General features: G+C 41.3%; 1 protein-coding gene across 4 annotated transcripts in view; it reads right to left on the bottom strand.

Annotated features, from left to right (window-relative positions):
- LOC138736854 (protein LEG1 homolog) overlaps positions 1–15051 on the bottom strand; it is a 205760-nt gene that overhangs the window by 160606 nt on the left and 30103 nt on the right. The window contains exons 3-5 of one of the 4 annotated variants that reach the window (XM_069886968.1): positions 13959–14158; positions 11374–11446; positions 7592–7689 (exon numbers count right to left, since the gene is read on the bottom strand). The exons of 1 other annotated variant lie outside the window; for it this stretch is intronic. In XM_069886968.1, the coding sequence (XP_069743069.1) occupies positions 7592–7615 (24 nt within the window). In that variant the 5' untranslated portion in view covers positions 7616–7689; positions 11374–11446; positions 13959–14158. The remainder of the gene's footprint in view (positions 1–7591; positions 7690–11373; positions 11447–13958; positions 14159–15051) is intronic. 2 more of the 4 variants (XM_069886967.1, XM_069886969.1) reach the window with 2 other exon arrangements.

The following is a 15051-nucleotide window of genomic DNA, read 5'->3' as shown; positions in this document are numbered from 1 at the left end:
GCCTCTTACCCTTCCTTGCATTTTCCTGACTTCTACTGCAAGCCTTTTAAGTAGTTCTTGTACAGCTATCATTGGGATAATGACACTAAAATCTGATGAACTTTCCATCAATCAATCCAGTAAATATCTGGCACTTCATCTATCTTCCAATAGAAAATGCCTGTGCCTTGTAATATGCATGTGGTGTTATGTGCAAACCATGGTAATCTTTTTATGTATTTTGTCCTAATTTCACAAATATTGGCAGGGGATCCAAATAGGCCTTAAGTAATTTGAAACACTTATTTAGAATTTAAAAAAAGACTAAACTCTAATTTTAACTTCTTGAGGCTTTTTGAGTGCAAGACTGCATTTTTATCTTTTTTACTCTAATCTTCTTCTTCTTTGGCTTGGCTTCGCGGACGAAGATTTATGGAGGGGGTAAAAAGTCCACGTCAGCTGCAGGCTCGTTTGTGGCTGACCAGTCCGATGCGGGACAGGCAGACACGATTGCAGCGGTTGCAAGGGAAAATTGGTTGGTTGGGGTTGGGTGTTGGGTTTTTCCTCCTTTGCCTTTTGTCAGTGAGGTGGGCTCTGCGGTCTTCTTCAAAGGAGGCTGCTGCCCGCCAAACTGTGAGGCGCCAAGATGCACGGTTTGAGGCGTTATCAGCCCACTGGCGGTGGTCAATGTGGCAGGCACCAAGAGATTTCTTTAGGCAGTCCTTGTACCTTTTCTTTGGTGCACCTCTGTCACGGTGGCCAGTGGAGAGCTCGCCATATAATACGATCTTGGGAAGGCGATGGTCCTCCATTCTGGAGACGTGACCCATCCAGCGCAGCTGGATCTTCAGCAGCGTGGACTCGATGCTGTCGACCTCTGCCATCTCGAGTACCTCGACGTTAGGGGTGTGAGCGCTCCAATGGATGTTGAGGATGGAGCGGAGACAACGCTGGTGGAAGCGTTCTAGGACGCTGCAATCTAATAACTTTTGCTCAAAAGGCAACAAACAATACGTTAAATTTGTGTTGTCTTTAGTCAAGACTTGGAAACACAGATGGCATAACTGCTAGGATGGATTCCAACCCCACTGTGAAGGATATTCTCTGACTCTCTTGTTATTTTAATTTTCCACAGATTTCATTTTTCTCTTTAATGAAGAAGTCCAAAGATCTCTAGATATACTGGGGGATGTTACAGTACTAGTGTCAAGATTTTAACATTTCCAAAATGTTTTGAAAGAAAATAAGCCCAAATGTGGTTTGGACATGCTATTCTATAATTTTTTTTATATTCTCTTCCATTTTTTGAAATAACCTCTTTATATATTCTGATTTCAGAAAATATAAACCTGCCTTTTCTAACAAGGTACATTAAGTGTTAAACTAACAGAATCAATTTCTCATACTTCCATTTTCAAGTTTTGAGGTTGACTTTCTGCTACCTATTCTTTAATTTTTTTCTGAAAGTAAAATTGTTTCCATTTACTTTGCTTTCCATTTAAAAACATGTGGCTTGATTATTAACTATGACCCTGACATGAAAGGCAGGAGACCAATTAATCTTGAATACATTTTTACACTGCATAGTAGGAAAGAATAACAAGCAAGGCCTTACAGTTCAGCTGTGTCCAAAAATACTGATGATGAGAATTTGCAATGATGTTATCATGCTGTTATCTCTCACAAGTCAGCATCATTGGATATTCCCAGTTAATTTTGGGACAGAGGTTGAAGGTAATCATTTAGTATTGAAGTCAATGGAAAGTAAACTTTAGAGACATTTAACAAGGCACCTAGTCTGGTCATTTCATTTTCCTATCAGGGTGAGTTAGGGAAAAATTAATTCTCCCTTCATCCTCACATGCAATTAGGTATGTAACATGCTCATTTTATTTATTTTGCTTGTCTATCTTATCACTATGAATAGCAGATACAAATGTGTATGGTCTGTAGAGGATGGTACAGCAGGACCTGCTAGAAACTCATAGGTCCAGTAACTGATGTTTGATTCTGACCTCTGGGGCGGACTGTGGAGTTTGTCTGTTTTCCCTGAGCCTCTGTCTTCCTCCTACATCCAGAGATGTTCTGGTTTGTATGTTAATTGGGCTGCTGTAAGTTATCTCCATTGTGGATGGGTGATGAGATAGAGAGAATGGATAGGAAATAAATGGGATTGAGCAGCTCAGTAAAAGCCGGGTCAACTGGAATTCAAGCAATTGGCAAAAGAAATTGTGGAAAGTAGAGGTAAAAAAAATATGGAAGTTTAAAACTGGCCCGCCTTGCCATTAGTTAAGTACAAAGTTGCAAATCTTATGATGTAATAATTTCTCAACTTATAATGGGGTTATGTCCTAACAAGTCCATCATAAGTTGAAAAGGAATACAGCAGCTACCATTTTTTTTAATAATTAAATTTTGAATGTTTATTCCAAACTTGAAAAAAAAACATTAAAGCACAATGGGCATGAAGAATGTTTGAAGCATTGAATTAAAATTAATTGCTGGATAGTGGAGATGCTAAAGGGGCAGGATCATCAATTTCACTCATTCACATGATGACTACAGACTGCGAGCGTGGTCGAGTCAGTATTAGGAGAGAGAATGTTGCACAATACTCTCACGCGACACTACCATAAGCATACCTCATATTACAAGCACTGGAACAGATTGGAATTTGAAATTGAAAGTATGGATTCAAAACATCTTGAAAAAATCGTAAGTAGGGGAGCACCTGTAGTAAGTTTTCGTTTTATCCTTGTATTATTTGACCTTTCCTGTCATTTGTATGCTTATGTATTAAATCATCTACATCAGCCCACTATTGCCATCAGGAAAGACCTGAAGGAGCTCTACAGTATGTCGCTGTAGTGTGTCATGAATATTTATAGCTTTTCACAATTTTATTTTCTCAACATCTAGATTTGATGCTGATGTCCAAGAAACTCTGGCTCAACCTGGATTGTAATTTAGCAGAGGAGAATATCAGTATAGACCAGCTCTCTGTGCCTGAAATTAAAAACAGAAAAGGCTGAAAATATTTTGCTGGTCATCTATGGTGAGATAGAGTTAATATTTCACAGCGATGACTTGTCACTAAAAAAAATCAAACATGTTTTAATTTGCAGACAAGTGGAAGGGTGGTGGAAGAAAGGGATTATCAGTGATAGGGTGGAGACCAAGAGTCTGTTATGACAAATGATGGTGGAGGTGCCCAAAAGAGGGTGGAGGAGACACTAACTGGCACTAATCTGTCTGGAGGAGATGTAAATAGGTGAATCAGAAGAGAGCAAAAAATAAATCAGCAAAACACGACTGTTGCTGGAAATCTTAAGGCTGGAAATACTTGGAAATTACAAATCTATCTGTTAGATAGGCCTTAAGGGTGATTCTCAGTCATCATGAACACCTTAATTCTGAAGGTGAATGCAAGGCTACACTTGTTTGTCATTTTACTAGGAACACTGAAAAGATTTTCTCCTGTTTAATGCTAGAAATTTTAATTTATACAAATAGAAAGTTTTCCCCATCATAAAAATAACCAAAATTAAATCATTGTAAACATTATCACACAGATATATCTGATTAAGTCAAAACAAAACAAATGTAGCAGTCCAACCAATGACCAAGAAAGCAAATGTATTTTCCTCAGTGTTACCAAAGAAGGGGGGGCATCCGAGGCGCTCCAGTATTTGCCAAAGCCCTGTCCTGCTCACGATGTCAAAGGCCTTGGTGAGGTCAACAAAGGTGATGTAGAGTCCTTTGTTTTGTTCTCTGCACTTTTCTTGGAGCTGTCTGAAGTTCCTCAACATGGTTATCCAACTGCACGAAAACCAACAAGGTCAGGTCAGATACAGCAATGAGCTCTCCAAACCCTTCTCCATTGACAACGGCGTGAAGCAAGGCTGCGTCCTCGCACCAACCCTCTTTACTATCTTCTTCAGCTTGATGCTGAAACAAGCCATGAAAGACCTCAACAATGAAGATGCTGTTTACATCCGGTACCGCACGGATGGCAGTCTCTTCAATCTGAGGCGCCTGCAAGCTCACACCAAGACACAAGAGCAACTTGTCCGTGAACTGCTCTTTGCAGACGATGCCACTTTAGTTGCCCATTCAGAGCCAGCTCTCCAGCGCATGACGTCCTGTTTTGCGGAAACTGCCAAAATGTTTGGCCTGGAAGTCAGCCTGAAGAAAACTGACGTCCTCCATCAGCCAGCTCCCCACCATGACTACCAGCCCACCCACATCTCCATCGGGCACACAGAACTCAAAACGATCAACCAGTTTACCTACCTCGGCTGCATCATTTCATCTGATGCAAGGATCGACAAAGAGATAGACAACAGACTCGCCAAGGCAAATAGCACCTTTGGAAGACTACACAAAAGAGTCTGGAAAAACAACCACCTGAAGAAACACACAAAGATCAGCGTGTACAGAGCCATTGTCATACCCACCCTCCTGTTCGGCTCTGAATCATGGGTCCTCTACCGGCATCACCTACGGCTCCTAGAACGCTTCCATCAGTGCTGTCTACGTTCCATCCTCAACATTCATTGGAATGACTTCATCACCAACATCAAAGTACTCGAGGTGGCAGAGTCTGCAAGCATCGAATCCATGCTGCTGAAGACCCAACTGCGCTGGGTGGGTCACGTCTCCAGAATGGAGGACCATCGCCTTCCCAAGATCGTGTTATATGGCGAGTTCTCCACTGGCCACTGAGACAGAGGTGCACCAAAGAAGAGGTACAAGGACTGCTTAAAGAAATCTCTTGGTGCCTGCCACATTGACCACCTCCAGTGGGCTGATCTCGCCTCCAACCGTGCATCTTGGCACCTCACAGATCGGTGGACAGCAACCTCCTTTGAAGAAGACCGCAGAGCCCACCTCACTGACAAAAGACAAAGGAGGAAAAACCCAACACCCAACCCCAACCAACCAATTTTCCCTTGCAACCGTTCCTGCCTGTCCCGCATTGGACTTGTCAGTCACCAACGAGCCTGCAGCAGACGTGGACATACCCCTCCATAAATCTTCATCCGCGAAGCCAAGCCAAAGAAAAAGAAAGAACCAAAAAAGGGCACAAAACAGTGTGGGGATAAATTCCAGGGTGTATTTCATCTGCATGAAAAAAATAGAATTCAAACCATTAATCATTAACACTTTAATTAAGACAGTTGCAGATTAAATAGGGAAGAAATCTTCCTCAGGAGGATTTTGGCAAAAACATGCTGACTATTGCCTACAACATTGTAAAGTTTGACCCAAAGATTTATTTGGAAGATAAAACCAAAAACTGCTAGAAAGTCCTAGAATAACTCTAATCTAAAACACTCATTAGGAAAGAGTGAAAGAAACTGCTGAACAAAAAAAAGTTACTTTACACCCAATTAATTTCACTGTAATGGAAAATAAAGATTTACACGTTGCCACCACAGTGCGTGTTGGGACATCACTTTGATGATTTTCATACCTTGAAGTTCCACAACTGTGAAAGACAGAAGACCAATTTCATTATGTATTAAGTGATACTCAAGCTGTGGAGTCTTGCACTGGAACTCACTTCAGATGTCCACGGTTTAAAGTGGCTATTCTCAACCTTTTTTTAGCTATGGCCCCCTTAGGACTCTGCTCAAAGTTTATTACCCTCCCCCCCTCCCCACTTCCCTGTAAAACAGTCAAGTTCATTTGCCCTAACCCTACTCTTCCAAATGTCCTAAACTGATACAATCTCAAACTATTATTTTGGTTGCCTTCCTCCTTGCTCTCTCACCGCCAAAATCAGGCAAAGACCATTGAAAATGAAGAAAAACTAGGAAGACTTTAAGTCAGACTAGAAACAGAGGGCATAGTAGTAGGGTGTAATCATTTCCATCTGCAGAAGAGTTGCATTGCATTATGAAGTCAACATAAAGCAATGGCTCTTTTCCTTTTGTATTAAGGACAATTGTCTGTCAGTGAGGCTATTAAATCTTTTATCAGTCAACATAAAGCAGTGGTTCCTTTCCTTAATGTTTGTCATTTCTGTGAGACCTTTTATAACTTCTTTAACATTCCCACCTTTTATTATTCCACGATGACCAGTTACAATATGCCAAATTGCCGTACTCAGGTTTCGCACACACTTGAGTATTAAAATAACAACAATAATTATCAGCACGATGCTGTCAATATTGCTCCCCAATAATTTCCTAACATGTTAAAGGGCCACCAGCCAGAACCTCCCTTTGCTTCCCCCCCCCCCCCCCCCCCCACATTCTTGATTAAATTTATTTCCTCAGTGATGCGAGTTGGAGAGATCTGTAATATTAAAGGATTCATTGGGGATGTAGGGGCAGTAGTCTTTCCCAATGAGAGTGCACGTCCCAACCTGCTCAGCTAAGATCAGGTCCAGAGCTACTCAGTTCTGTACAACCATGTGTCGTATGGCCATCATTTACGTGGTTATACCTACTACTTTGTATTAGCAAACTGCTCAAGGGTGGCTGCTAAATTAATGATCTCTCATGAACTTCTAGCTGTCCCATTGGGGGTGGGGGGGGGATGGTGAGGGGTCAAGAGCGTAATTAAAAATAAGTTTAAAATGCAGATGCTGTAAATCTGAAATGAAGACAGAAATTGCTGGATACACTCAGCAAGTCCTGCAGAATTTATGGAAAGAGAAAGAGTGATACTATTTCAGTTTGAAAATCCTTTATCAAAATGGTGGTGAAATTCTAATGAAAGATTTTCAACCTGAAACATTGGCTCTGCTCCTCCTTCCACATAGTCTGGCTGACTGCCTGAGTCTCTTGAACATTTTCAGATTTTATTTAAGAATTTAATACCTCTCTCAATAATATATGGAGCTCCATAAACATGGATAGTTTATTAATGAAGAGATTTTACCTTAAAAGCAGTTTTTTAAAAAATGAATTGAAATTCTTTATATATTTAAGATACAGGCAGTCCCTGGGTTAAAAATGAGTTCAGTTACTAGGTCTGTCTTTAATTTGAATTTGTATGCAAGTCAGAACATGTCCACATATAGCATCAGTTAGTCAAATGATAATCTTAATATATAGTATATGTTTTACCTTTATAAGCATATAAAACACTTCTCAATACACTAAGACATAATAATGCAGTACATTGTAATAATACAGTACTGTACACAATAATAAGTCATAAGGACCTGAAGTATTAACTATTACTCCCTTCTTTGTTTGGCCTGACCCATTTCATGCATTGTAGATAAAATGACAGTGGTAATGGCTTTTGCTGACAGTCTGTGCTTTTTGTGTTCTCCCTCCATCCCCCACTCTTGCTCAATCGCTTGATCCCTCCCTCCCTTGATCATTCTCCGTCCCTCCCTCTCTTCTTCCCTCTTGCTTTTTCCCCTTCCCTCCCTTCCCCTTCCCCCTCCTTCTCACAGTGCCAACCCCCCTCTCTTGCTCACTCCCTCCCTCCCCCCTCCCCCTCCCCATTGCTTCGCATTTGTATTTGCAATTTGGTTAATTTTCAGTTGAAACAAAATAATCAAATTCTGAAGAAATGGGATTTTTCAAGCACTGTCTCAGATTGCTTACTGTTTAAGAAAAATAATTTAATTTAAATTAGACTCAACCACCCTCGAACCAGAAGTTGATGCCATTCTATTTCCGGCCGGCTTGCCGTTTTGTAACTACGGGATGTTCGTAAATTGGACGTCTTCAACCTGGTGACTGTCTGTATTAAACAGAATTAAAAATAACGATTTCTGTATTAAAACTCTGCAGAGATAATTATGGCTGTTTGGAAATCAATCCATTAACATTATACCAGTCACAGAGATATGAATGGGCAATGATGTGAGAAAGAAAGTACAATTCTTCAAAAAGAAAGCCAATATTTTTGCCTCATCAAATTGACAAGTAAGGGTCCTTCAATATTTACTTCAAAGAGGCAGCTATCTGATGTGGTAAAATGAATAAAACTATCTGATCAAACTAATAATAGAGAAATACTCCCACTGATTGTAGGGCAGGCTTTGGGAGATTAACTGGATGATAAACGTGACAAAAGCAGAAAGCAGATGATGTGTCCAGAGAGGCAGCTTTGTTCTTTGCTCATGGCTTTTAACACCGGACCATTTGTAAATATTTAAATCATAAGACAATGTTGAACGAACAATGTCAGATCTGTGTCCATTTCAATCTTGATTTTGTGTTACATATAGCATTTCAAATAACTCAAAAAAAGGACTAAATTACAAGAGGAATTTGTAAAAGCTGTGCTGCTCTGAGGCTTTGAAAAAATAACAAAGAAAATTAGAAATAATCGTCTACACTTGAAATAAAATTAGAAGCTTAATTCAGAAATGGAAATATGATAGTGGACTGGTTCAAAGATTTGTCATTCTAGAGAGTTAGTTAGAAGATGCAAATAATAGAAGTTATTCTGACTGAAATGACACAAGCAAACCCAGGAGATGCAATTTAACAGTTGGCCAAGCATGGAGCTTATTTTATACTCTTGCAAATTCAAAGATCCTCTAATACATTACCTCATAGACTGCTTTGCTAATAATAGGAAGACAGCGAATTAGTGCAAGGCACTATTCTCCTATCCGATACTACTGAGAAGTGAAAACTTTGCAATTCTCCAAAGCGAGATTAAGATGGGAAATAGATTTAAATAGACCAATACATAAGAAAGATTGAATGGAATTGTGTAAGAATAATAACATGACAAAAATTATAAATGTTAGCTATAGGATACATTTGGCAATATTATTTCATTCTATTTGGGGAACAGGCAGTTAAGAGATGCTGATCAGACATGATTTCACTGAATGATGAAGCAGGCTTGACAGGCCACTTAGTCTACTGCTGCTCTTATTTCTAATCTCCTTACATTCCTTACCAAACACTCAATGTGCTAATCTGAAATACAACTTAAAAACGACTGGTATTAGAATCTGAATCAGTGCACTAAATATAGTAGTAGTGGTCAATATGAATAACTTCCCTGCAGTTACCATCCTAGATTACTAGATTGAAGATATGATCTGTTTAATTTTGCAGAGATGATGAAAATAAGAGTATTTGAAAGGAAAAGTTTAATCTGTCCATTGGCTTTCTATTGTATCAGATGGGTCTTCTGGTTATGCTAGACTCCGAAGCTTAAATGTAGTCAATTTTTTCACCCACCCCACCATATTTTGCCCTGCTCCAACTGCCTCAACTCCAGGAAAACTGCCCATAAATTTGTCAACATGCAACTCTTTAACATGGGCTTCAGTCCATGACCTAGTCTGTGGGGAGGAGCAGCTGCTGAATGACGGAAGTGGGCATTCAGGCAGCAGGGACTGGTGGCATTCAACTAAGTCGCAGAGGTTGCCCCAATCAGAAAGAAAATAATTTGAGGCAGGAGAGGCTTAAGAATTATACACAGAGGGTTTAAAAATGTACAAGCGTTTCAGTATGGCCTCAATCTACTTATATTACTTACAATGAGGAAGTGTACAGGAGGGAGATAGGTCAGCTAGTTGAGTGGTGTCACAACAACCTTGCACTCGACATTAGCAAAACCAAGGAGAGGATTTTAGGAGGAAATCAGGAGACATGATCCAGTCCTCATTAAAGGATCACCAGTGGAGAGGGTCAAGAACATCATATTCCTGGCATCAACATCTCCAAAGATCTGTCTTAGAGCCTCCATGTTGATGCAATCACAAAGAAGGCTTGCCAACAGCTATTCTTTGTAAGGAGTTTGAAGAGAACCTCCAACTTTGACAGGAAAGCATTCTGGTTGGTGGTATCACTCTCTGGGACAGAGATGCCAACACTGAGAACAAAAAAAAAGAGGATTGTTGACTCTGCTTGCAACAACACGGGCATCAGTCTTAAGAAAGCAACCTCTATCCTCAAAGACCCTCACCACCATGCCCATGCCGATTTGGGGAAAAAGGTACAGGTGTCTAAAGGTGAGCACTCAGTGGCACAAGGACTGCTTCTTTCCCTCTGCCATCAGGTTCCTGAATGAACAATGAAGCACAGACACCGGTAAAACAAAGATCTAAAGATACCGTGGTTGAAGTAAAAAACCAAGATGCTGGATAAACTCAGCAGATCAAACAGTGCCCTTTATGTAGCAAAGGTAAAAATACAGAACCAATGTTTTGGGCTTGAGCCCTTCATCAAGCTGTGGAAAAATGTCAGCAGGAATCCGAGCAAAAGAGTAAGGGGGGGAGGGGTGTGTTTGCAAAGTCAGGAGGTGATAGGTGGAGAAGGGATGGAGAGAACAGAGCGATCAAGGGGAGGAGGGATGGCTAGGTGAAGGGAGTGAGGAGAACTGGAAGGGGGAGGGGAGGAGGGAGGGGTAAGAGGAGGCAGGTTAGCAGAAACCTGAAAAGTTGACGTTAATGCCATCTGGCTGGAGAGTGCCCAGACAGAAAATCAAGTGTTGTTCATCTAATTTGCTGATGGTCTTGGTGGGATAGTACAAGGCATATGAGTATAGGAATGTGACAGAACTGAAATGGTTGGTTACTGGGAGGTCTGTCATTGTTGCAGACAGAGCAAAGGTGCTCAGTGATCTCCCAATCTGCACCCAGTCTCTCCGATGTAGAGACGGCCACAAAGGGAGCACCGGATGCAGTAAATCTTTCCTATGGATACACAAATGAAGTGTTGCTTCACTTGAAAGGCTTGTTAGGACCCAGGACTGTGGTGAGGGGGGTGGTGTGAGCAAAGGTGTTGCATTCACAGGGGAAGTTGGCAGGGGAGGGGGGGAGATGGTGAGAGTCACAGAAGGAGCAGTCCCTACAGAAGGCAGAGAGGGGAGGAGAAGGGAAGATGTGTCTGGTAGTGGGATTCTGTTGTAAGTGCCAGAAATTCCAGAGGATAATGTGTTGGATGCAGAGGCTGGTGGAGTGGTGGGTGAGGATAAAGGGGACTCTATGTTTGTTGCATCTGGGGGCAGAGGGGGGAGCAGGGCAGGAGATGCAGGTGAGGGCTGAGTTGATGGTGGAGGAAGGGAAGCCATGTTTGTGGAAGAAGACAGACATTTCAGAAGATCTCGACTGGAAAAGATATGGTGGAGATGGAGAAATTGAGAAAAGGGGATAGAATCCTTGCAGGGGACAGGTTGTGAGGAAGTGTAGTCAAGGTAGTTGTGGGAGTTGGTGGATTTGTAATATATGTCAGTGGAAAGCTCATCTCCCGAGATGGAGACAGAGAGATCCAGGAAGGGGATGAACCAGGTGAGTTTGAGATCGGGGTGGAAGTTGGCAGTGAAGTGGATGAAGTTGACGAGCTTATCGCAGGTGCATGAGGCAACCCCAATGTAGTCCTTGATATACTGGAGGAAGAATTGAGGGGTCTTGGCTGTGTGGGCTTGCAGCATGGATAACCACAGACACTGCCTTACCTTGACTTTTTTCTTGCACTGCTTTTATTTATTTTGTAAGGTGATTTATATAAATGTTTGCACCTTGATGCTCCTGCAAAACAATAAATTTTGTGACAAATTCTGATTAATTATTTAACCTGTTAGAAAAGTCAACCACTTTCCTCATTCACACTACAAGTTAAAACTGCTGTCACCCGACACCTGCATTTCCTGAAAATGCACTGTATTATTCTACTGCTGCTTATGCTCATGGGGAAATTAAGGGCTTACTGCAGTAAACAAGCAACTGTAAACTAATGCCTCTGTTCATTTTTGATGGAGTAATAATACTAATCAACTACTAGCTGTCTGGAATCATCTCTCAGCCCCAATACTCAGGATAATTACTAGAGATTATAATGAACATAAACTGCAAATCAGCACAGAGGATAAGATTGATGGTTTCCCTTGTTTCACACAGCTGTTGCATCTCATTAGCAGGATCTATCTTTTAAACTTAGGGACAGGCAGTGCTGTCAAATACACTTTCAATGCTGGCTAAGAATTGACCCTCAATTCCTTGCCCTCCAAGAAACAGGAACAGATAAAATGTGAGTGGGAAAGATAGATAAATATTGAGGGGAATCATGCTTCTATAGGCTGCAAACTGCAAATTGTGTCTAAATGCAAATTAAGACCTGCTTTAGCATCAGTGCTTAATAAGTACTTCCCTGGATGCAGACAATATTAAATCCATTGAGCCACTGCAGACCAGCATTTTCCATCCACTGACCATTACTGCTCTCTTCCTCACTTCTGAAATCTCTCCACCTAACCACAGACTCTGACCCTCTCTCAACAATTATGTACTCAGTCCACATCCTGATCTTTAACACTCCCCTCTCCTCTGATTCAAATGCCCTTCCTTCTACTCACTTGATCCTCTCTTTCAGATCCTGTCTGCTTGCCTCCACTTGCCAATCACTCCTGCCTGGTAAAGTCCTGTCTAAGTCCTTTAAATCACTCACCAGAGAGCCATGCGGGCTTCAACACAGCCTAACCTTTGCTTCCTTTTCACTGGCAGGCTGCAGAATCGTAATACCAAAGTCAGGCAAGAGGTTGGGTTTCTCATTCAGGCACAGGAATTGATCTCCATGGCCCATTCCCATTGTCAGCTGACACATTTAGCCAATTATATTTCAAACCCCAAATCTACAAGTTTGGGTTCATCCCTATTTCAAATTCATAGTAGTTTTGCTGAAATGAAAATTTCAATTGCAAATTTGTTAATTTTGCATGGGTTAATTGACGTTATATCTATTTAATTATCCAATACTAGAGGAAAAAGAAAAACAGCAGTTGCTGGAATCTTGAGTGACAAAGAAACACTGGAAGGACCCAGCAGCTCAGTCAACATTTCGGATCAGGACCCTTTGTTGAGATTTACTGAGTCCTTCCAGTTGTTTTACCCATACTTCCAAATTTGACGGTACCACTTAGTTTATTTATTGATTAAATTGAACAAAATAAATGGAATAACTGAAAATTTATATAATCCATAGCTTTGGAGTTAAACAAGAAAGTCTGCAGGTACTAGAGCCGAATACACAAATGTGCTGGAGAAACTCACCAGATCACGCATATCCATAGGAAGCAAAAGGCAACCAACATTTCAGACCTCTCGCTGTACATGGACAAAAGAATGTAGAGTTGAAAAATGCAGAGCAGGAAGATTGGGTGTGTCCTCCACTCCCAAGGGCAAAAACGGGAAAAAATAGCAAGCAAGCTGAGCCTACAACACACACAGATGACTAGCAGTGACTGAGAAATGAAGTTTCCTGAAGTTGTAGAATCCATGCCATCTCCACCCCCAGTTCTGACTTTGAGCCCAGCTGCCACATTGAGGCCACACAAAATTATATTCCTTCTAGGCAGTCTCCAACTGGAGGGTCAACATTGACTTCTCCAATTTCCAGTAATCTCCCCACTTGTTTTCTTAAACCCCTTGCATTGCTTTCCCTAATCATTCTAGCCTCATTCTTCAATCTCTCTCCACCTCCCCATCACCCACATCCTTCTTCCTCCAACACCCCACCCTTCAGTCCATGATTTACTGCCCACCTTAGCCCTCTGCCTTGTCCTTCTATCACTCTCAGCTGCTTATTTTTTTCACCTTCCATCTGTATTCACCCATCACCTGCCAACCCCTGCTCCTTTCCCTCCCCACCCCACCCTTTTATTTGGGCTTCTGGCATCATTTTTGCTCTTCCTGATGAAGATTACACCCCAAAATGTTGATTGTCCATAGCTTCATCTGTATTCACCCATCACCTGCCAACCCCTGCTCCTTCCCCTCCCCACCCCACACTTTTATTTGGGCTTCTGCCATCATTTTTGCTCTTCCTGATGAAGATTACACCCCAAAATGTTGATTGTCAATTGCTTTCTGCCCAGACAGAATACAAGGTTCTCAGATAGAATACAAGCTTTAATATAATGACCGTTCACCCCAACCCATCCATGCTAAGAAAGTTGTCTCTCCAAGTTCATCCCATTTACCTGCATTTGGTCCATATCCCACTCAAACCTATCCAACTATCTTTTCAAATTTTTTTTTATGTTACCTTAGCGGGCTGCCGAATGTGCCATGTCCAAAGCGGTGACCCGACACTATGAGCCCGCAGAAACCAGAGAAGTCCATGTTATTGCCATCTAGTTGGAGACTGCCCAGACAGAATATTAGGTGTTGCTCCTCCAATTTATAGGTGGTCTTGGCTTTCTTTTAATGAGGTTTAGTGAGTGGGAAGAAACTGTCAAAAATTCACTTAGGGAGAAAGTAAAAAAGAGAATTGTCATTTAAAGAGAATAGAACTACAAAATGTTACAGAAGGATACTGGGGGGTCTTGGTATGTAAATAGTTAGGACATACGAACTTCAAGTAATTAGGAAGGCAAGTGAAGCACTGGCTTTTATTGCAAATTATATGGAGTAGAACAGGATGGAACTTTAATATAACTTTACAGGGTACTGGTGAGACAACACCTGGAGTACTGCACATAATGTTTTCTTTGGAAACAGTATGCAGAGAAGGTTTACTTGGTTGTTTTCCTGAGAGGAAGTGAGGGTGTTGAGCAGATTAAGCCTATATTCACTGGAATTCAAAAGAATGGGAGACGATCTTTGTGAGCCATTTAGAATTCTGTAGATTACTGGCAGGGTGGATGTCAAAAGGTTGTTTTTCCTAGTGTGGGTATCTGGAGCTATGGGGCATAATTTCAGAATGTGGGGCTCAGGAGACCAACTGAACTACTCCTGCTTCAGTTTCTAGTACTCTGTACCATAGAGAGCTACTGCTGGATGAATATTTCTGATAGAATAGCCACCTGCAGAGCAAATAAAAGATTTTTTTTAAAGCAGACTTACACTATGAGTGAACTACATGAAACACAAAAGTCTGCAGAAGCTGTGATTGTAGTAAAAAAAAACACACCGAAATGCTGGAGAAACTTAGCTGATTTTGCAATATCCCTAGGAGATAAAGATATATTGTCTATGTTCTGGGCCTGAGCCCTTCTTCTGGCAAAATGCAAAGAATAAGCCAAAAAAACCCAGAAAATCTTAGAAAAGAAACAGTGCTGGCTGGAGGAAGAATTCAGCCCAACAAAATATGTTAATTGGCTATGATAGTGAGAGAGGTGAGAATTTTGTCCATGCGA

This window comes from Narcine bancroftii, chromosome 6 (assembly GCF_036971445.1).
Source record: "Narcine bancroftii isolate sNarBan1 chromosome 6, sNarBan1.hap1, whole genome shotgun sequence".
NCBI lineage: Eukaryota > Metazoa > Chordata > Chondrichthyes > Torpediniformes > Narcinidae > Narcine > Narcine bancroftii.
This window is presented reverse-complemented; position numbering and strand designations above follow the sequence as displayed.